The 21892-nt window shown below is 41.0% G+C and overlaps 2 protein-coding genes across 6 annotated transcripts in view; both read right to left on the bottom strand.

Annotated features, from left to right (window-relative positions):
• Positions 1-354, bottom strand: part of grm8 (glutamate metabotropic receptor 8) — a 318855-nt gene extending 318501 nt beyond the window's left edge. For 3 of the 4 annotated variants that reach the window (XM_020714307.2, XM_020714305.2, XM_004083133.4), the window contains exon 1: positions 53-348. The gene's annotated coding sequence lies outside the window, so the exon portion shown is untranslated. Of the gene's footprint in view, positions 1-52 lie in introns of all 4 variants that reach the window. The other variant, XM_011491064.3, reaches the window with a different exon arrangement.
• Positions 355-3344: 2990 nt separating this feature from the next.
• The window catches only part of znf800 (zinc finger protein 800), a 33219-nt gene continuing 14671 nt past the window's right edge, over positions 3345-21892 (bottom strand). For both annotated transcript variants that reach the window (XM_023952436.1, XM_011491057.3), the window contains exons 2-11: positions 16675-16988; positions 12099-12194; positions 11664-11807; positions 9030-9210; positions 8790-8949; positions 7624-7786; positions 6852-7210; positions 5683-6783; positions 4933-5051; positions 3345-4686 (exon numbers count right to left, since the gene is read on the bottom strand). In XM_023952436.1, coding sequence (XP_023808204.1) covers positions 4950-5051; positions 5683-6783; positions 6852-7210; positions 7624-7786; positions 8790-8949; positions 9030-9210; positions 11664-11807; positions 12099-12194; positions 16675-16960 — 2592 coding nt within the window. In that variant the 5' untranslated portion in view covers positions 16961-16988 and the 3' untranslated portion in view covers positions 3345-4686; positions 4933-4949. The remainder of the gene's footprint in view (positions 4687-4932; positions 5052-5682; positions 6784-6851; positions 7211-7623; positions 7787-8789; positions 8950-9029; positions 9211-11663; positions 11808-12098; positions 12195-16674; positions 16989-21892) is intronic.

Below are 21892 nucleotides of genomic sequence, written 5' to 3'. Positions count from 1 at the left end.
AGAATGATCAATCAGTATGGGAAGTAAAAATAAAATAATAAAAAAAACCCACCTGGTGTGGTTCCATCCTCGTCTTTGCGCATAAATCCCCCCCTTTCCAAGTTCACTCGAACTGCACCGCGGACGCGCGCGCATGCGCATGCACACACACGCCTGCTCTGTGCCGACTTGCGCGGGTCGTGGGTGCCGAGAGGAGAGACAGACGCACGACTCCGCCGCGGCTGCAGCGCCAGACCCGCGCTACGACGCGCGTGCGTATGTCGGCGCTCCGCGGCGTCGCACTACATCAGCCAGCCCCCAAATCATCTTCTAATTGCGGCGGCGCTCCTCCTGCGGGGTCCCGCCCATTCAATCAACTTTATCACTGATCGATGGCTTCCACGACGGAGGCTTCTGTTGATCTGACCAAATTAATAAGTCATCAGAAAATAAAATAAAAAAATGCTGCAAATTCTTTAATTGCCCCGAACTTCAATCTACTGATCCTATCACCACCACCACCATCCTGCGAGGTGGAGGGAATCAAATCAAATGTTGCGCATCCCATCTGCTGTGTAATGATTTGATAAGCTACGTGGAGTCGGAAAACAAGCAATCGGAACCGATCCGGTTCTCCTCTCTTCTTGACAATGCTGGAAGATTTGCGCAACAATGTTCAATTTGGAGGTTCTCCTCTGGAGCAGCTGGGAAACGACGCGGCGCACGGGCTCCATCTAGTGGTCAAAGAAACAGGTTGCAGCATTTAAAAATAAAACAAGCTTTCAAGTATTTATGTTACTTGATTAATAATCTACATAAATAGAAGTTAAGAACTGAATCACGGCTGCTATACATATATATATAAAAGGGATTACGTATTTCAACTTCTTCCCACTCACTTTCAAGCAATTAGTCAAACTATAGTTGGTCATTTTTAATAGATTCAGTGTAAAATATCTGTGTACATATGTTTAAGTGCAAACATGTCTATTATGATTATGAATAATTAATTTTACACATAAATTTTATTTTATTTTTTCTGGTTTCTAATCAAATTATGGATACAAATCTTAAATAGATTAGCCATATCTATGTTTTTTATTGAAATTGCTTAAAATAAGCCAAATCAAACAGAGGTAAATCAACTCCTACAGCCGACAATTCTGCAGGTTAACTTAAAAATGTGAGAGAGGTCTACAATTTCCGTCATGAGCGATCAGGAAAAATAAACTTAGAAAATTACATTTTCTGATTTTTAAATTATTTATTTGCAAATTATGGTGGAAAATAAGTCTTTGGTCAATCGCAAACAAGCAAGATTGCTGTAACTTTTTCTTTTAGAAGATCCTTTGTCCTCCACTCGTTACCTGTACTTATGGCACCTGTTTGAACTGGTTATCTATATTAAAGACACCTGTCCACAACGTCAAAGAAAGTCCGTGTTGCCCAGCAACAGCCTCGAAACATCACTACTCTAGAGGAGATCTGCATGGAGGAATGGGCCAAAATACCAGCAAGTTTGTGAAAACTTTGTGAAGACTTATAGAAAATATTTCAATGTTGTCATTGCCAACAAATGGTATATAACAAAGTATTGATTTGAACTTTTGTTGGTGACCAAATACTAATTTTTCACAATCATTTAGAAGTTAATTCTTTAAAAATCAGACACTGATTTTCTGGATTGTTTGTGTCTTGCACTTGTGTGGCGTGCTCTGTGTGTGGCTACCGCTCTGTGTGGATGTTCCTTTTAGGGTAAACGCTTCTTTGGCAAAGAAGTTTTATCTTGGGTAAGGGGTTTTTAATCCACTGTGACCTGTAAAAAAGCAAACTGGATATTTTTAAGTTACAGCTGTGGCCATATTTAGTTTTTTTTTTCTAATTCTGTGTTTTGTGTATTTCATTTCATCAGTGGGCCTTAAGCATCTGGTTTTCTGTTTCTCCTGGGGAGATCCTCTACCCTGCTCTGTTCTGCTTTGCCACCTTTCTGTTGCTCCTATGGCTTGTTCTTGTTTCAATTTGTTTATTCAATATTTTATTTTCTGTCATTTTCTGTCTGCCTTTCCAGCACCACACCTGAAAGTAATCAGAGAGAGATCCACAAAAACACCAAAGTCCCACTCTGATAGAAATAAAATACACAAAACACAGAACAAAAAGAAAAAACTAAATACGACACCAGCTGTAACAGTTATATATATCCTGTTTACGTGGAGAAATGTGCTTTTTTTACAGGTCACAGTGGATTAAAAACAGCATTTCGTCAAGACTACGCTTAACCCTTGTGCTATCTTAGATGACCCCACCCTTACATTGACGTGTTCTCCCTACCATGACAAAGGTGGATAAAGGTGGAAAGATTTCATGTAATCCATGGACACCAGTGAAGATCACAAATCATTGAAGAAAAAAGGTTCAGAGCACTGTCTAGTGGGTCTAGATGACCCAACTTCCAATGTTAAAGTGCCTAGGATAGCACAAGGGTTAAAATGATCAAATGTTTCTTTTAAAAAATGTTTACATGAAGAAATCAGCTCATAGAAGCAGTTTAAAACTGGTTTTGATCAGCAAAACAAAAAGTGTCAATTGAACCATTTTAGCAAAGTTCAGCTTGATGCAGGTTCATAAATTTAACCCTTAGAAGTCTATGAACTCACCGATCAGCTAGCCAATGAAAATGAAATATTAATATTCAAATAACAGGAATGTTCCAAAAAGGTTTAGTTTTAAAACAAATATGACAAGAGTTATGACATAATTGTGAAATCCGTTAGGAAAAAAATCCTTTAAACACTTTGTGGTTTAGTGAAGATTCACCCGTTTTTTGTTTATTTTTTTCACATTGTTTTGACTTTGTTTATTGGATTCATACATTTTGTTTTGTCTCTGTATGTTTTACTTTTTTTTACTAAAACAAACAAAAAACGTTTGGTCTTTTCTATGAAACATATTTGTAACAAAAAAAACTGAGGTGTATAAATAAAAACAAAAAACTGTTTGATCTCAATTTGTTATTTTTGTAGTCAAAAAATGACTAAACTTACCACTTGGAATTGCCTTTTTTTTTTTACAGTTTTCGGATCATTTTGTAATTATTGGGTCACTTAAAAATATCTGTTACAATATAACGATCAAAGTTGTATTTAAAAAATTCATAAAAACCATAGCCACAAAAAAAACTTTTTAAAGAATAATTACTGGAGTAAAAAAAATGTATAAAATCACAAAAAGTAGCAAAAACTCTAAAAGACCCCGGGCTACTTAAGGTTATATTAAACAGTCATTTGGATTCTTTGGGTTGTGTCAGTCATCATCAGAGAAACAACAGTCCAGACTAACTGTAAACGTACATCAATAAAACAACATTTAAAGTCTTATGTTTTTATTAAGTGTTTGGTTTTAACATTCTTGGGACATCTGAAAGGCTTTTCTAACTCTTCTGAAGTTTTCTACAGAGTGAGCTTCGTAACAGCAGAACTTAAGATTAAAAAACAAACAAACATCTAAAAAAGCCTTTTGAGGTTTAACTTAACAAAAACGTCCTTCAAAATAAAACTATAAATACACAACTAAAAGACGAACATTGAAAAATCGGCCCCAAGATTTTGAACAAACTCAATTTGAAGCATTTAGTCAACCAACGCATGTGGCTAATAATATTAAGAGTGATTCTCAGAACTATTCTTCTCAGCATCTGTGCAGAATCAGTTCATATGTACAGTTTAAGTAGTCAAGACCTTTTTGCACAAGCATTTTGCTGTTCAAAAAATAAAGTTTGGTCTTTTTCTTCATTCTAGTTTTGTTCCTGGCGTTCCTACATTTGGTCTTCCTTCCAGCTTTCCGAGTCACTTTCACCAGTGTTTCAACGACTACCTGAAGGCTTTTCGACCCCCCCCCCCCCCCCCCCCCCCAACACATGTTATGCAAAGAAAACTCATTCAAAGCAGAACTGATGCAGAAATTCCCCTTGAATGGAAAAGTTCATTTTAAATAAGCTCCAGTGTTTGATTTTCTTCACTTATATTAGCAGAAAAGGTTCATGTAAACTTAAGAAGAAGCAGACGTCTTATTTAGTCAGCTTTCCGCCGATCACAGCTGGGTTTCAGGCACTGAGGATGGAGGCCAGGGCGACGGTTGAAGGATAAAATCCAACACTTGGGACATTTCATGTTCATCCTTTCAAAAACCTGTCCCAATACTCCCTAAAAGGTGAAGATGACGGATAATTTAATGAGCCGGGCACGAGGAAAGCAATTAAAAAAATTACGAATAAAAGCTAATCTGTCGTATAAATAGAGTGTAAGCAGTGAACTGAATTTGTGGAGATATGTGTAGGAACGATTTGCTTTTTAGGTTTATAGAGACAGAAAACTGGAGAAAACTCAAAAAAGGGTATTTTGTGGAGCCTGAAGCTCTTCCTCACGCATGGACACGCAAAAGGCAGCAGCAAATGTGTATGTGTCTGTTTTCTAGAGCGTCATTACACGGATAATCCAGCAGGAGTCAGTCTTCCAGTCACTCTGCCTGGTTTCATCCGAAAACTACTGTTTGTTTCCAACTGTTTTGTTGGTTCTTGTGCAGTAAGTGTGCGTCTCTACTTCCACCACTTTCTGTTTATCCACCTCTTCCCAGCATCCTCTTGTTTTTTTTTTCAGGTGAATCTTCATTTGCTCCGTCTTTGTTAGTGGTTCGAGTCCTTCGTCTTCACTGGTGAGTTAGAGGAGAAAAAAATTAGAAAGAGCAGATAAAAAATGTAAAAAGAAACAGCTGTTATTCCCCCCAAATTATTTATAAAATTTGTTTATGAGTTGTGATTTTTTTATTTCTGCTCCATTGAGCAAAAAAACAGAGAAAAAAGTTAACTTTTTTGAGCATTGTGAGGAATTTAGAAACTAAAAATACCAAAAAGCAGAGAAAAAAAGGGAGGTTGTAGCGTAAACACTGAATTCTTACACAGGTGGGCGGCGGCTTCACCACATCAGGGACTTGGAGCGCGTGCTGACACCTTTCCTCCTGCTGGCTGCCGCCACCGCCGCGTTCCGATGACTTCGCTTGTGAGATTCCAAATAAAGCTGAAGTTAAAGAGTTGGGAAAATAAAGGGGAGTGTCAGGGGAAAAAAGTTTGGATGAAAACCACAAACATCACGTTTTTTCATCTAAAATGCTTCATATCTGTCGGTAAATCTAAATTTATCCCAAAAAAACGTAAATAAATTACTTAAACATTTCATTGAGGTGTAACTGTTTCTGGCAGCAAAAATATCAATGAAGGAGGAAAAAAAAGTTCCTGGGAGTCATATGTCTGAGGGTGGACTATCTCCATCAGGCTGATGAGACGTAGTTCTTTGTTATGGCAGAAAAACTGCTGCATCTTTGGGCATTTTTAAATACTTCAGCATGAACACCACAAGGATTTCACACATTCTGCAGTTTTAGATGTGAGGTAATCAAATACTTTGCAGAATAACTTATTTAAATCCCATTTTAGTAAATGTTAATTACTACGGATCATTAAAAATCTTTATTCATGTTTTTAAAATTCTCCTTGTCGTCCAGAATAGTTTCCGTAAAGTTGTACTAAATTTTTTCAATAATTCATCAGTTAAGGAAACTATTGATGGTCCTAATCCCCCCACAGATGAAATGAAAAGACAGAAGTTACTATTCTGATTTCTCGGGTCTTCATTCTAAAATCCTTCGTACCTTCTTGGCGAAGGCCCGCCCACACTGATCGCACGCATGCAGGGAGAAGTTTTTCGTCACTTTGACTTCGGTGGAGGACGCCCTGCTGTCAGATCCGGACTCGTGCCTGCGGGTGTTGGGGGCCTGGCTGCTGATCAGCGTGGTGGAGGCGGCGTTCCGCTGCAGCGAGTGCTTCTCGCTGCGGCGGGTGAGGGGCGGGCTGACGGAGCGGTTCTGCTGCCTCTCTTGTTTGCGGGTGATAGGAGGAGACGCGCCGGCGCTCGCCGACGATGACAGCTCCTGCTGCTTCCGCGTGACGGGGGCGAGCGAAGAACCGGATGAGGTAGCTGAGGCAGGAGTGGAGGACTCCTGCTTGCGGGGGGTGGCGGGGGACGACGGCGCGGAGGAGGACAGCGGCCGCCCGTTCACCTCCTCCTTGCCGTTGCTGCTCGTCCTCTTGTTGGAGCTGCTGAGGACCACCTCGGCCAGCCGCTTCACCGCCCGGCTCTCCAGTTTGGGCATGATCTTGGCCAGGTACGTGGAGGACTTCTTGTGAACGACGGTCACGTGGCGCAGGACGTCGCGCTTGCGGCGGGACTCGTAGCGGCAGAGAGGACAGCGGTAGAACTTGATGAAGATGTCGTTGCCGTCGGTGTGGAGCTCGATGTGCTTGGTCAGATTCTGACGGGAGCTGAACTGCCGTTTGCAGAGCTTGCAGAAGAGCTGCTCCAAGTCAAAACCCACCGACAGTTTGGATATTTTGGCAGCCAGGTTGCCAGTGGCGCCGTTGTCCGCACGGGAAGCGGACGGCGGCGGCGCTGCCACCTTTGGGCTTGCTGGCTGCTCCTCTTCCTCCTCCTCTTCTTCTTTCGGTGCGTTAGTCAAACCCGCTTTAGCTGTGCCGGCGCTGTCACCGGGAGACGGGGCGGGACTGCTGTCAGAGTCCTCCTCCTCCTCTTCATCGGAGCGCTCCACCTGCTCCTCCTTCACCTCAGCGTTTTCGCTGGGGCTCACACTGGTACTGGTGGGGTTAGCAGGTGTGGCGGTCTGCCTCGCTGCGATCCGGTCACTCTTCATGTTGTAGGTTTTGTGAACTATACGGATGTGTCTTTTCAACATGAGCTGGAAAACAGACAAGAACTTGAGAATCTGCTGTAAGCTTCAGCTGAGCGGCTGCTTTCCAAACTCACCTGAGAGCTGTAGTTCCTCTTGCAAACCGTGCAGCGACAGGAGGTCGTCCCGGCCTGAGCGGGCGCCGACGGCTGGCTCGGAGGTTTGCTCGGGTTCCGCGTTGAAGCCGTAGATTTGGAGCTCACGGGAGTGGACTTGTGGCTCCGCGTCGGCGACGAGTTATTGCTCTTCCTCGGAGGCGTGGTTTCCAGGGGGAAGGGCTGACCGGGCTTCAGGGCGACGGCGGGCGTGATAGAATCCCGCCGCAGACCTCGATGCACCTCGTCAAAGTGGCGCCGGGTGTTGGCTTTGGTTGCAAAGCTCTTGAGGCACACGGGGCAGGACTTTCCGGTCGGTGTGCTGAGGGTTCTCTGTCGACCTTCAACACACACAAGGATCATTGTTCACTTTCAAAGTTGTGACTTTTTTTCTTTATCCTCCAAACAACAGCAACAACATGTAACAATATTTATAAAAAATAAGAACAAGATTATCTTGACCCACTCCAGTAAAAATGGTGTTTTTGGTGCTTTTAACATGTTCTTGTGGCACTTTTTTTAATGATGGAGGACATATATATTAAGAAAATTATCCTTAAAATTGCATTTCTGATTTTATTTATTGATTTTATTTTTCATATTTCTTCATTCAAATTGTTGTGAATCAGGAGCAGATGAAACAAACACAGTTAAAACTACGATCTAGAAAACAACAGGCCCTTTGATTTAGGCTAAAAACAGCATAATCCTAATTCAAAATAGATCAAAAGATGGCCGCTGTGGAAACTCTCACCTTTCACCATGGAAAGCAGACTGGTAGGAACCGTCCGCGTCTCGGTGAACTTCCTGAGCTCCTCCAGCTTTGTCTGGTGCATTTTGCGGCAGTGGCGCCTGATGCTGCGGCGCGAGTTGAAGTCTTGACCGCAGAGACAACAGGAGATGGTCACATCTTCCACCTGCGTGAAGAAAGAGGACATTGATGTTCTCCCTCTCACACAGGGGGCGGCCGTGGTGCAGCGGTAGGGCCCATGATCGACCCATGATCGTAAGATTGCAGGTTCGATTCCCGCCTTGCACACCCATGTGTCGAAGTGTCCTTGGGCAAGACACTGAACCCCTCCTTGCCTCTGGTGGGAGGTTGGCGCCGGTGTTCGGCAGCAGAGCCGCCATCAGTGTGTGAATGTGTGTGTGCATGGGTGAATGGGACTGTGACTGTTAAGCGCATTGGTCCTTCGAAAGAGGGTAGAAAGCGATATATAAGTATACGCCATTTACCATTTACCCATCTAAAGCAGTGATCCAAATCAGGCCACAGACCGGTTTGATGTCAGAGAACATTTTTATGAATCGGGCTGGATGAGGCTGAAGTGGGCAAAGATCAAACTTGCAGAATCAGATTAGAAATAAAGCAGTTGTATGGAGAGAAATTAGACTCAGTCGGATTTGTGCGTAAATTAGGATTTGTGTATGCATATTCTTGCTTTGTGCGTACCAGCATTCCACTGGTATTTAAACGCAGCACTTACGGACGAATTTGTGAGACGTGAAAACAGTCTCACGGTAGATCCGTGCGCAACTTTGGCTTCGTGTATGCGTAACAAGGGATTCGTGCGTGTTTTTTAAAGATGTGTGTGTGTAAGTAGTTTCAAGCTGTTGTAATCTTAATTTGTGCATACGTAAATTGCATTTTGTATTTTTTTCATTTTATATTTTTCTAACTTATACACAAAACGTATTATGTGAGTAATAAATCACGCACAAATCCAACTTTATGCACAAATCCTAATTTACGCACAAATCAAGAATTACGCACGCACAAATCCGACTGAGTCTAATTTCTCTCCATACAGTTGTGTTTCTTTTTTTTCCCTCTGCAGCCCGGTACCAACTGTCCCACAGACCGGTTGGTGATGCTGATCTAAAGAGTTCTGCTGTGTTGGACCCTTTGTCGACACTCACTCCACTGTTGGAGCCTTCGTCCTCTGGTTGCTGCTGCTCCTCTTTGGCCTCCTCCTCCGTCGCACTACCGACACTCTCTTGTCCCCCTTGCGGGTTGGTGGGATTGCTGTCGGCGCCTTCTGTTGCCTCACCCTCCCACACTACTGGACTCTCTCTGGCGCTGCCGGGACAACAGCAGTTCTTCAAAAATACTGATTTGCACATTTCGTCCTTGAACCTACAGTTCGATAGTTGACTGACCTGGTTGTGTGTGATGGATATCTGGCCAGCTCCTCCTCTGTGGTGAGGTACTGATACACGGCCTTGGTGGTGCTCTGAATGGGCTCGAGCCGGACAACACAGTCCGACCGCTCCGCTCTGGAATATTTAGCGTCCAGTGCGTCTTTTATGGCCACACTGTGTCTGTCATCGCCCGACGAACCTATCAGGACAAAGCAATCGTCTTTAGACAAACAGTGCTGCTGCTGTAGAGAAAGAATTTGACAAGAAAAAGAATTTTTAAACTGATTTTTGACTATTGATCAGCCTGAAATCTCATCAAAATAAAATCAAAGAAATTCTTGGAAAAATAAGCTCAAAAGACTCTAAACAAGCAGCTTGTATGACAGATTCTGTTGTATTTTTTTCTTTCAAAAATACTGTTGTCTTACCACTAAAAGTCAAACTGAAGTTTTCCAGGAAAAAAAAACATTTTATTTTTAAAAGTAATTATTCAATAAATAAAAAAATACCAGAAATTGACCAAAAAGTTCCATTTCAAAAACAAAGCAATAAGTGCAATTAAAGCAAGAGGCTTTAAAGAAATGATGAATGGAGACCTAAAGTTCATGTCACACAGACAATACGTACATATTGCATATTATGCACGGATGAAAATTGGACATATGTGAATATACATGGGAAAAAGTGATGAAAGCTGTGGTCTTTACATGAAATTTTCACAGATATATCAGGAATGAACAACGTTTAAACCACGGAAGATATAAGAATAAACCACATGCGTGGAACGGTCATGCAAAGCCAAAAATTTGAGTATAAAATAACACAATTGCACAAGATTTACATGATAATTGTGTATAAACTATGTAAAATACACATAAACTGTTTTACCCTCAACTGACCAAGAAACAGCTCAAAACCAAATTCACCTAAAGACTTTGACGGATATCTGTGCACATCGAGGAGTGACAAACGCATGAAACCCTGATCCATGACATAGATCCTGCATGAGTCACAAAGACCAAAACTTCATATAAAATGTGTTAAATGTACGTCGTGGCTGTGTGACACGGATTTAAAAGGAAAATCACGAGCAAATAGACTGAATCCAGAAAATATTTCTGTAGATGTGAGCAGTAAGCAGGCGTCAAAATAAAAGACACTCAAAAATCCTTCTTTAGCTTTTAGTTTGACCCCTAAAGAAGAACCGAGCAATAAGCAGACTCAATGTTTTTCTGTTTCTATCAAATTGGTTTAAGACAGTTTTCATTCTCACAAATATTTTCTGCCTAAATTTCCAAAAAAGATACTTGGCAGCAGGAGATTGGACAGACTGGCTGATGGGACATTTTTCACGTTTGCCTCAGTTTTTGGTTTAATTAGCCTTTGCAGAGAGTTCAACATGACGAATGAGTCTAACTTTATTGACAATAACAGATGCCATTTACACACAAGTTGTACTAAAACTTTTGGTCAGATCTTTGGGAATCGTGTGCCACAAAAAAATCTGTTACAGGTCAGTAAATTAAGGAAAATTCATGGATAACCATGAATGTTTAAAACATTTGAAAGATAATAAGTTCATCTTATGGTCCATAAAATATGGTATCACTGATTGTTACACAGTTACACCTTCAGACACAAGAAGAAAATGTGTTTTTCCTCCAAAAATGTTTGGAGTTACTCTTTAAAATCAGTTGATAGTAAGACATAAAAGCAGACGTGAATCAAGTATTATAATACTCTCACAAAAAGAGAAAAATAATAACAACGTGTACATAAAAACTGAAGAAACAAATGTGTAGTATTAAAAATACCTTGAAATGAAAAAAAATTTGCTTGCAAAATCTTTTTCTTTTAGTTACAGAAATGTTTTTTTATTAGCGACAGAACTGTTTTCAGGTGGATTGTCTTAAACCGGGCCTTTTCTCAGTTTTTTTTTTCCCACTCTGAGCTCAGCGTTTCAAATGTGTCATCAAACCAGCTAATGACAAACAAAACCATTCATGCTGATTGGTCTGGATTCTATCCTATCAAAGTCCTGCCTTAGTTGTGTTATTATTCTGTGTGTTTGTAACAATGATTCAAGCTTATACTACTTTCTTCATATGGTTCTATGTAAGTCATGTATTTAAAATAGTACATTTTGTCTGTGACTTTTTGTTCACCTTTAAGTGGCACAAATATGGCTTATAGGAGAACAAACTGGATCTGTAATGAACTTCTTAGAACAATAATCCTGTCAGTTGGTGAGTTACAGAAATGACTGAGATTCTCAGCAGCTCCATTTCTGCACCTTTAGGAAGAAAAAAACACCAGAAACACAAGTTTTGGTTTCAGGTGATACTAAATACGAACGCATGCAGAATTTTACTGTTTGTATCTAAGATGATGGGGGACTAGTAAGTAGACAGATGGTAGTGAGGAACTCAAAGAGCAACCAGAGATGGAAGTTGGTTGAGGATGAGGATGAGAGAAAAAGGTGGATGGGAGGGTCGTTGTAACCTTTGTAACCAAGTAAATTTGAAGTACTCCTTATTCCACCGTTCAACTATTTTCAACATTCGCATCAAACTCTGTTCTCAGCCCTTTTCCCTAGAACTGTAGTTTGACTGCAGATCTCAGAAAACCTGTGGTTCTGCAGCCATTACTGACCGTCGTGCTCAGGCATGCGGGATAAGCAGTAGTACTCCTTGTGCGTGATGAGGTTGGGCAGGCCCCTGAAAAGGCTGCGGCAAATTTTACACTCAAAGATGGTGTCCACCTCCTGTAACAGGATGTGCTTCAGCTGGCTGGTGCCTGCAAGACAGAGAACATCAAGCTCTTCTTTGTTTCTTCCCTACAGACCCTCCATCATTGGTTCAATGGCTTCAAACAAAGAAGGAAGTCTACAGATACCAAGAAAACTCTCCAGCTTCTATATGTTGCTCCAATAGGTTAACAGTTCATGGTCCTTAAATTTAAATAATTCAAAAAAATGACTCCAAACCAGCAATTCACTCTTCCATCACAGAGATTAAAAAGACAATATCTCTGGAAAACAAAAAACCAACATTCAAGAAGAATGGGAGGCCACAAACCAACACAAACCTGATCTGAAGCATTCAATGATCTGCTGAATCCCTGACTTGGAGGTCTGCAGAGGCTGCTGAAGAAGAGGAGGATCACCAGGCTCTGCGCACAAACCTAAACATATGATAGAAGAGGCAGCATCGCGTTAGAGCACAACAGTCGGACAGAAACATTGACAACACTAAAAATATGTATATATATATTTGCTCTGGGCTAAACAAAAACAACACCCTGATGTGTCCACTGGTTTTGTGGTTTACTGATCGCCTAGTTCATCATTCTGAATCCCACATATGCTGCCAGTCTTTGAGGAAAAGACGTTTCACCTTGAAGCTCCGAATCACAGCAGAAACCACCGTAAAGACGTTACAAAAAGAACACAATCCGTTTTTTATGTGGGTCATTTCAAGAAAGAGAGTTTGTCTCAGTCTAACCTGCTCCAAGTTTAAACCTCTCGTGCCCATGGGATGGCGCATGTTAACACTGCAGATAGCACAGGCAATGACATTTGAATCTCTTAAGATCCGAGCTAATATTTGAGCTGCACACGTAACCAAGGGCTCAAGTTAAGCAGAATATAACCCACGTGGTCGCCAGGTCTTGAGAAATTATTTTTGAAAGTACTAAAACATAACATCATTTATGACACAAATAATGCGTTTTACAAGGACTAAATAAGGAAAGAGATGGGATGGGGCCTAACTGCCAAAGTTCTGAGCGAGGACGAATTACTCGACACGGGGGTGGTCACAAGAAACCTTTAAATCAGTCCAAGCAGGATAACAAGTCATTGGCTTTTACTTCTATACTTTTACATGGGTCCTTTTTTCTTTTAATTTACCAGTATTTAACTTTCTTACCATGAAACCCGTAATAATAGGTTTATATTAAATATTGATCTCTACTAAAACAGCCTGCTCTTTGTAATCTGAAAGCATTTCCGACCTAGAGCAATTTTTTATTTTGTCAGCTAAACTTCAAATCTTTACTTAACTTTTCCAGCTTGTATTTGAGGCTTTTATTAGTATTAAACATTAAATAGTTTCAGTCAAGCTTTGGTTCCTGAATTATTAAGAAAGTTTCATGTGGTTTTTGGTCCAAACACCACTGGATGTCATAAAACGAGAGTTGAATCTGTATGAAAGCAGAGGTGATTTTTTTTTACAGTCCAGTTGCTGTAACATCCGGCCAAACCATCTTGATAATCAAATTAATTTGAATGATTTAATATAAAATAATCAAGTAAAGATTATTTAGTTGGTGACTTATGTATCTATCAGTTGATCAACTATCCTTTTCTTTCAATATTTTAAAAGCATTCATTACTGTTGCTGGGTAAAAAACAGAAAAGGTCAATGATTTTTACCTACAGAAAAAAAAATCCATGTTGATTCATTAAATCAATAAATTGATTTTCGTTTATGTAACTATTGCATTTTTCAGGAAAATATTTGATTTACAATCCAATTTAATCTAAATTGTTTAACTTTTCAAGTGAAATTGAATTGATTTAGCATGATTATATCAAATGTTCATTGATTTGACTAATTTACCTTTTTAAATTAATATTGATTAACTATGAAATACCAGTACTATTTTTTAATTAACCAGTAACTCAAGATTAACAATGGTGGATCCATAGGTGGAACTACTGACGATATAAATTTTGTTTTTCCAATCAAATTCACAATAAAAGTCAGATTCAAATAAGCAACACCGCATTTTTAAGCAATGACGGAAATGGAATAATTGATTTTTAAAAACCCAGCTTGAGTGAAACTATCAGAAAACTGTGTTACAGTGACACTCCACGGTCCGAGGGTGTTTTTTCATTCACTCATTTTTTTATTTTCTTTTGTTGTAGTTGTTGTTTTTCAATTTTAAATTGTTTTTTATTCCTGAACAGTTGTTTGTTTTTGTTTTTGGTGTGAACTTCATTAGTTATTTCTGTATTTTGAAAAATAATTTGTAATGTTTTTTTACAGTTTTGCAGACCGCATGTTTTTTACACTTTTGCAGCTGTATTTATTTAATATTTAATTCTTTATTTAATAAGAATCTCATTTTTGATAATAATTTTTCATAATAATTTTAGTAATATTTTTAATTATTTAATATAAATGTCATTTGTGATGTCCTTTATTGATGTTATATTATATAGATTATTTCTGAATGTCGTGTTGCTGTCACAGATAAATGAAATTTCCCCATTGTGGGATTAATAAAGTCATCTATCTATCTATCTATCTAAAAAGCTCTGAGTTTACATACGCATCTGCGGAAAATCTAGTAATAGATTAACGAGCGAACTACGGACAGCAAATATTTAATTACATATAAATTCATTTACGGAGACATCAGTACAACTTCAATGAGATTGCAAGACAACATGCACAAAAAGAAATTGATTTGTTTAGAAAATCTACGAAAGTTAGTACCTGCAATTCAAAAAAGAATCTTTTATTCATGGATAAATTTGTGCTTATTGGGTTTGTAGTGGTTGTGAAGGTAATAATCATTTTTTGCAGAGTGGTTTAAACTGTGTCAATCTACGTCAGCCAGCTTTCCCTTAGTCAGGTCAACACAGTCAGTATACAAAGGCTAGTGACCCACATGACCTCTGACTTCCACGCTACCCGTCTACATGGTCACGCCCTCGTACTACACAGTGCACCTGTTTTTTTTTTCCCCCTTAGGGCAGAAAGACTGTTTTTAGATAACAAACATGACGGAGTTTGATCACACCTCATTGACAGTTCAGGACACCTGTGGTTTGTGATTGTTTGTTGATCACAGAAGCCGCCGTCTGCTTCCATCTCCCCCCATGCAGAGTGAGGGATTTGGGGTATTCCATGAAAGCAGGCAAGCTTGGGTGCAGTTTAAAGGGTACAACTTGCAGCAATGTCAGATCCGCCTTGATAAAGGAAGCTTACTTAACATAGAAAAGCCACAAGACAAATAATCACATCACACGGAAAGCCTTAGTCACAACTGCCCTTACAAGTGGACACGGGTTGTCTGTAGGTAAAAAATGGGTAAACCTGTACGGGTCACACAAAATGTCAAGGTTGTAGACTATTCCGTGATCCCGCAAGGCAAAAATGTTCATGCTAATTTTTTCTTTCTATGGGCATGTTGCAGATGACATCTCATGAACAACACACAAAGGTTATTAGGGAAGGTGAGACAGGCGTGTCGTACAGAGTTTTCATTTTTAGATGGCCCTGTGGACTGCACAAGGAGCCCCGGAAGTGCTTTTCACACTTTAAGTGCAGTCTCCTTGTCCGCAGCCTGACTGCTGGAATTTAGGAAATTGGACAATTAGAGTGTAGTTTGTGTGGGCGTCGTTCGGGCACTTGTGTATAACCTGCACACTCTGTGCATTCAGCATTTGCATGCGGTCAGTAAGGGGCCAATTCCTGCAACTTAGTCATAACAAGAGAGTGGTGTAAAGGTACCATACGATATCATCACCTGCACGCCACGAGTGAGTGCATATTCCATAAGCCTGATACTACCATAACGCTGGGTATGTGTTGGGCATTCAAGAACGTACTACACGTGGGTTCGTGAAAGCGCATTCAACCAGCTGGACGAGCAGGGAACTGCTTCTACTGTTAAGTAGACCATGTCGGCCACTAACAGTTGGAAGAAGTTTGTTGTGAAATGTCAACATGCTGCAAATCTCCTGCTCCAGGCTTTTTCTTTCAGAGCATTTTTCTCGTATATGAAAAACCGGGCACAGGCCGCAATTATTCATTTCTCCTCCATTATCACGTTTACAACGGTTGGCACTTCCCTGTTGACGAAATCCACACGTCACTACCAATTCTGAGTCCCTGATTGGTCAAAGTTCAGCTGCTTGAACTTTCAGCATGCGTTCAGTGAACGCCCATTTTGTACATAGGCAGGTAACCGGGAGAGTTTTGAACACGGAAGCTTGCGACGTACGTTTACGGGCATTAACGTAGACTTTTTGAGTCGCGGTGTGAATGTAGCTTGACTCATACTTACACATACAACACATTTACCACCATATGACAATGTTATTTTCATGACGTCCCTTAAGGCAGTCATACTAGCCTCAAGACAACTGCACAACACATCTATGCTACCCGCTCCTGTCTACAACCCTCCAAGGGCCCGGACAACCCAAAGCCCGCAGCACCTGTATAGGGTCAACCACCCTATGAGTGAATGTGACTACGCTTTTAGGGAGCACGAGCAAAGTCCACACACTCAGACATATCCACTGTTTCTGGTTGGCTTCAGTCTAACATGAGACTACACCCCCACTGTGATTTTCTTTTCCTTTTCTGCGTCAAAGAGAAGCTAATGATCCAACAACACAACTCAGCGTGTTTGCGACACAAAACCTTCAACTGAAAAACAGTCGGACCAGTTCAAGTGTCAAAGAATGACTAAAAAAAGACATTGTGAGTAAGGATCCTTGGGAGGAAACTCCCTTAAGTATGGTACCTTTAAATGAATAACTCAGCAAAATCAAATTCTCAAAACTTTTGAACTGTAAACAAAAGCTTCTTCAAATGGAAGAAAACCCTCAAATATGAAGGAACGCTGAATTTAAACTGACCTGCATTGGGACAATGGCTGCAGGTGGTGGCGTGCTGGAGCTGCTCCTCCGTCTGACAGCTCTGGTTCCTGGTCTTGGCGTAGGGACTCCTGGGATGCTCCTGCAGCTCAGGCAGCAGGGGAGGGATAGGCTTCCACTTGGCTTGAGGCTGGGCGGCGAAATCAACCTTTTCGTCTACTTCCATTTCAGTGTCTTGGTGCTCCCGGCTTTCTGAGGCGGCGGCCCGCAAATGTTTTTTAAGATCCTCTTTTCCAGACCGTGTCCCCGCCATCTGCCGGGTATCCATACGGAGCTAAGGTTTCTCCAGGACCACCCTACGGGACAAACAACACAAACAGCAAATGTCAAGCCAAGAACATCAAGATGTAGAAATTCTGCAAAGTTTATTTTTGAGTGGTATGATGTACTGAATGTAATCCGTTTTTTTAGTCACGCAGTAGTCATGGCCAGCAATGACGGTGATGTTTTCGCAGTGAAGGAAAAAAAGCAAAAGATCCACAAAGTCTTCAAAAGAAAGGAACAATATCCAACAAACATTAATGTGCTCAAATCCTCAATAAAATGCACACACACCTAGTACTCGTAAACATTGAATTATGATGATCGTAACAGCCCCCCTAACACACACACACACACACCCTGAAAATGATGACAGCAGGGCGTGCAAAAACATTTAAAAATATGGGTGGAGCCCAAATCTCTTGTGGGTTCATCATCCACCGATGAAACCTGAACACTTGTGTTGGGGAAATCCAAGGGAGGTTTTGAAATTATTATGGGATGACCACAGTACCTACGGCTTGGTGGCCAATTTGTGGCGATTTTCAAATTTTCCCACAATGAGGAGAGAAAAAAAGTTACGTACACATACTGCCAGCTTAGGTCTACAAACACAACCGAAGTTTCCTTGACCTTTGACCTCGGGAATAAGCTGCCTTCTTAAATTTTTTTTAAAAAGCATCCCCTTTAGTACCAACTACAAATTTAAACTCCGACTAAGGACTTCAATGTATCGCATTGAACCCCTCCAGCATCACTAAGAAGAAATTTGGGGAAAGAATTTTGGAATTAGAAGTTGTACATTTTGAACGACGTTAGTGTGGGGAGCTCACAAAAGTTACTTTTGTTGCTCTCACATTTTTTACCAGAGTATCGTGAAAATTGAAAACATGAACCCATGGCTCAAGCTAAACCAAAATGTATGAAATATCATATGAACACATTAGGAATGTTTGTTAACAAAAAACCCACGTTGCCAAGGAAATCCAAAAGCTTACTTTAGCAAATTCTGCTAAAAATTACGTAGACCAAAACATACCATGGTTGCTATGGAAATAAAAGCAATGGAGAGCTGCCATTTTTAAAAAACGTTTTTTTGGGCATTTGTCATGAGCAGCTCTGATCAGGGTGGCAGAAAAGTGGGGGTGAGTGAGGGGTCTGAAGCAGCCACTCAGCCAGGGAGGGCGGGTGAAAAAGGGGGCAATGGGGAGAGGGGAGGAGGGGCAAAGGGAAGTGCAGATACCGCACTTTAACACTGCTTGTGGCTTTTTTCCCTCCAACTCACAACTCTTGTGCACCCAAATTTGAAGGAAGGAAAAATACTATCAGAGAATCAAACCGGATGTGTTTTTAGTTAAGAATGTGATCTTACTAGGCTAGGTTTACTGCCAAAATACTTAACTGGTGCCATTTCAATTGGCAAGCTAATCGTTTTAGTAAATATGTATTTTTTTGTACAATTTTCATCCAAAACCTATTTTATTTAATATTTTAAAGTGTTTGTCTTACCTGAAGAAATGTGACTGAAGTGACACATTTCTTCAAGAAAATTAACTGAAAGCAACTTTTCTGCCTGGAAAAGATTCAAAGAATTACTCTAAATGAAAAATAAATATTAGAATCTTTATAACTTTTAAACCCTGTGCTACATATTCCTTGAGACAGAATAAAGGGAGACAAAGGGCAGATCTATGCAGGGGCATGAACCTCGTCCTACACAATAAACCTTAAGGATATATGTGACAGCCCATTTTTAACTGTGTTTACACACAAATCACACTGTGTGTTGTGTGTCGGTTTATCAGCTGGTCCCTCCTCATCATCAGCCCTTGGACATGGAAATGTGACTCATTGTTACACGCATTAAAGCGAGTCACAGGAGGACCAAGCTCCGGCTTGGACGCTGTGTGACCATGTCCACACCAGCACAAACACACAAACAGGTGTGCAGTTTTCTTCATGTGGACACCGGGTAGACGTATGGTTTTATCTCCAAACTGACAGGTAACTACCATCAGTTTTCCTTAACCTTTAACCCGCTGTAAAAATGATTCGCTGCAGTGGGATCCGTTTTTGACTCATTAGGACAACCGATCTTCACAAACTTGGTTTATGACAGCAGATAACGTCACAGTGAGTAAACAAACACGTACAAAAAAAAACACTCAACGTCTTAGCGGTTGAACAGCTCACACATCTTTGTAGTCTTTGCTAAACCGACAGATTCTTCTGTTTTAGGAACATGAAAAACTACAGAGCCCCGTGTCCTGACATGGAAAAAAATAAAATATATCTCGTTCCCACAAATTAATATTCCGTTCTCATGAAATACTATTTCATCCCTCGAAATAAATAATTTGTGCAAACAAAATAATTATTCACATCATAAGTCATTCATAAACACAGATATAGCATGTAGCCTACTAGCCTGTGGATGCCCGAATGACGGCATGACAAGCAAAAGAGCTCTGCGGCGCAGCTAGCAGCTATGTCCGTTGAATCGCTGCGGTATGGCGAGCCCCAAAGCTCGGGCATCCTAAATCTTGTATTTTTCTTATGTTCAATGAGACAATAATAAATTGATCATTCTTGTTTCTTTTTCCTTTCTTGAACAAATGTGGGTCACAGAGACACGGAAATTATTTCGTTCGCACAAATTAATTATTTCAAGGGAACAAAATAGTATTTCGTGGGAACGGAATATTAATTTGTGGGAACAAGATATTAATTTGTGGGAACGAGATATATCTTATTTTTTTTCCATGTCAGGACACGGGCTCCATAAAAAAACAAAGAAAAGAATATTTATCTTCCTTCTAAACCTCAAAACAAAAAGAGCCAAAATAACTAGAAGAGTGATGTTCAAACAAGCAACGATTGGAGTAGGAGCTTTCCATGAATCCAAATATTGTGATTAAAAATTAAGTGTTTGGACAGTTTCATTTTCTTTGTTTCATACAGTTAATAGATGAGATATTAAATTGTACTCTAGAATTTAGCAGGTGGTGTTACGGGGGGAGAAGGGAAATACCCAGGCGCAGAGAAGGAGAGGAGGCAGGAGGTTGCAGGGGAACGGGGGCTTTAATAAACAAAACTAAAGATACCAAACCAAAACCACTGCATACGGCAGGCTAGAGACTCGAAACATGAAAATACAGAAACGCTCAAAACCAGGGAACAGCACAATTACAAACTATGGACCAGCACAGGAGGAACCGGCACCCTCCCGGTAGTAGGGGTGAGAGAAGAGTCGGGACGCCGAGAAGGGCGGTGTCGGCGACAACGACGATGATGGTGGCCCCCTCTCATAGCCAGGCGACTGCCATTAAACGCTGAGGCGGGGAGCTCGAACCAGTCAGTAGAATCGACCCTCTCCTCTTCTCGGTAGTAGGCCTCCCATAACCACATATCCTGGTCGAGAGTGGCCAGGAAGGAGGCCCCCTGGAGATCCTCCGGCTCCACCCCGGGGACAGGGGAGGATGGACGATGAGGGCGTCGGCGGTGACGGTGGCCCCCTCCCGAAGCCAGACGTCCTTGGTCCGACCCAACGCTGTGGAACTGGACCCAGTCAGAAGACCCATGGATCCTGGTCCTCTCGTCCTGCTGGCAGTAGGCCTCCAGGAACCGCATGTCCCTCATCCCCGGGTAGAGGAACTCGTCCGGCTGGTTTTCGTCTACCTCCTGGCAGAATGCTCCAAAATGCAGCATGTTCCTCTCTGCTGGGTACTGGTATGGTTGGTCCATAATGTTACGGGGGGAGAAGGGAAGTACCCAGGCGCAGAGAAGGAGAGGAGGCAGGAGGTTGCAGGGGAACGGGGGCTTTAATAAACAAAACTAAAGATACCAAACCAAAACCACTGCATACGGCAGGCTAGAGACTCGAAACATGAAAATACAGAAACGCTCAAAACCAGGGAACAGCACAATTACAAACTATGGACCAGCACAGGAGGAAGGGAATGACAAGACTTAAATACATGCAGACAAACGAGACACAGGTGGAAACACTCAGGAAGGATGGGGACCAAAGTAAAACTCAAAACTACAACAAACCAGGAAACACTACAAAATAAAACAGGAAGTTACACTCAAAACATCACAGAACAAAAAACAACTGGAACACAAAAGCAGAAAAACCTAAAACCGTGACAGATGGTTCCATTACTGATGAACTGAGAGGATCAGAGTGCTTTATTAATCCTGAGGGAACTTGCATCGTTGGATCATATTTCAAACTTCCATGCAGGTAAATGTTTTGTGTTGATCCTACAGCAGCACTCAAAAAGAGGAGAAGAGAAATAAATCTTCACAACCTCGGTGGATCCAAAGATCAGTTTTAAGACATTTTTTAGATTTAAAAAAAGATCTAAAAAAAATAGATGAAAATCAGAAAAATTCAAATTCAACTCACTTTTCCTGCTAAAATGCATAATGCATGAAATAAATAATAAGATAAATACTAGTTAAAATATCAATCATAATAAAAAATAAATTAAGACAACACTTATCCACGTCCCACAAATACAATCACAAATATAACTAATTCGTTTTCAAAGAAATTAACAAAATTAAATGAAAACACCTGGACATGTAAAAATCCCTTCATAATCAGAAGCACATGTCTAAACTCTAACGTTCAATCAAATCAATCATAAAGACTGACATTGTCCTCCACCTCTCACAGGTCCAGCAGTGAGACCTTTTCTTCACAGCTGACACATGGAGTCTTCACTATGTTCCTGATCCTGGCCTGTCTGAGCACAAAGGCACCTCTACGATACCTGGAACTGTGCAAGCGCCCCATAGAGAAGCTCAAAAACCTGATCGGACTTCTAACCGTTCCACTGTTGGCTTTGCCCGACCTTCTCCAAAACCATCCATGCAGGTGAAGAACTGCCTCTTTTCCCACCACAGAGAGTGTCCTCTCCAGCTCATCAAC

This window comes from Oryzias latipes, chromosome 23 (genome assembly GCF_002234675.1).
Source record: "Oryzias latipes chromosome 23, ASM223467v1".
NCBI lineage: Eukaryota > Metazoa > Chordata > Actinopteri > Beloniformes > Adrianichthyidae > Oryzias > Oryzias latipes.
The sequence above is the reverse complement of the archived record's forward strand: the minus strand, read 5'-3'. Positions and strand labels throughout refer to the sequence as shown.